The following is a 1,362-nucleotide window of genomic DNA, read 5'->3' on the forward strand; positions in this document are numbered from 1 at the left end:
CAATATTTACTCCAAATTTCCCATTCCTGCATACTTCTTGGGATTTTTCCAAACAATTAATACATTTCCTGGCCTCAATTTACACTCTTCTTCTACCCAATACTTCAATTCAATTCCATCCCCTTTTCTCTCTCCTCTCTCTCCCATCTCTCTCTCTCTTTCTCTCTCTACACCCTCCACCTCTCTCCCACAATTAAATTAAGCTTTAAATCACTCCCCTTCATTTCCCCTGTATAAAATGGCCTTGAAGGTTCACCCTTTCTCACCACACAGATCAGTTTTCTGTTGCCAGAAGCTTGTTGTGGTTCCAGCCGTGTCAGTCTCTTTTTGACCACTCACAGCATCCCTTTTCTCTTCCATACTCACCCACAACACAGTGAGTGATCGACCACCTTTTCTTCTTTCAACATCAACTTTCTTTAGACTCTGTTTTTATTTTTATTTTATTGTGTTGTATGGTTCTTATTTGATCACCTTTTGGTCATGGAATTGTATCTTTTGTTTCTCTTTATGTGCTTTTTCTTTTTCTCTCTTAAGTCTTAACCTTTATGGTCAAAGTTTATACTTTATAACTTTATTTTGCAGAAAACAGAGGAAAACCATGAGTCGCAGAAATGGAAGTGGTCCAAAGCTTGACTTGAAGCTGAACCTGTCACCACCGAGGGTTGACCGGAGAATGGAGTCACCCACACGATCGGCGACGGTGTCGCCGACCTCACCGCCTAGCTCGTGCGTGTCCTCCGAGGACAACAACCCCCCAACAAACTCTGCTAGCCCTGAAGCTACTTCCATGGCGCTTGTAGGTTGCCCTTGCTGCCTTCTGTATGTGATGGTCTCTGAGGAAGACCCCAAATGCCCACAGTGCCGCAACACCGTTCTGCTCAATTTCCTCCATGAATACAACAACGATGGAACCCCCAAAAACCCAACCAACAAGAGGAGCTAGAGCCTAGTGCTCTGTTTCCCCTGTTTCATGCTCTGTTTTAGGATATATGAATATCATATATTATATTAGCTTTTTAATCCTAGGAATCTCTATTTCAATATCTATCTTCTTTTTGTTATTATTGCTATTTTAACTGCTTACCCTTTGTATGGGTAGTGCTACGTGCGCTCCACCACTTTTACCCTCTTTTCTCTCCTCTTTCATTGGGGAAATCTCAACAATTTAGTCAAAGCAGGGGATGTTGAGACACAGAGAGAAAGAGACAAAGAGTGGAGCGTGAGTAGCACTACTCTTATATAGATAGAATGTTACTGGAATATTTGGGAATGTTAGGAGTATCTATGTAGGAGCTGGGGCTGGGTTCAGATTTCATGCTCTTTTGGCAGTGAAGAAGTGTAATAGGGCTTAACCTCTCA

The 1,362-nt window shown here is 42.2% G+C and overlaps 1 protein-coding gene across 1 annotated transcript; it reads left to right on the plus strand.

Annotated features, from left to right (window-relative positions):
- The first annotated feature begins 238 nt into the window (after window positions 1-238).
- Window positions 239-946, plus strand: LOC130725795 (protein GL2-INTERACTING REPRESSOR 1-like). Its single transcript, XM_057576986.1, has 2 exons — window positions 239-315; window positions 586-946. The coding sequence occupies exons 1-2, from the start codon at window positions 239-241 to the stop codon at window positions 944-946; spliced, it is 438 nt and encodes a 145-aa protein (XP_057432969.1).
- The last annotated feature ends 416 nt before the right edge of the window (window positions 947-1,362 follow it).

This window comes from Lotus japonicus, chromosome 1 (assembly GCF_012489685.1).
Source record: "Lotus japonicus ecotype B-129 chromosome 1, LjGifu_v1.2".
NCBI lineage: Eukaryota > Viridiplantae > Streptophyta > Magnoliopsida > Fabales > Fabaceae > Lotus > Lotus japonicus.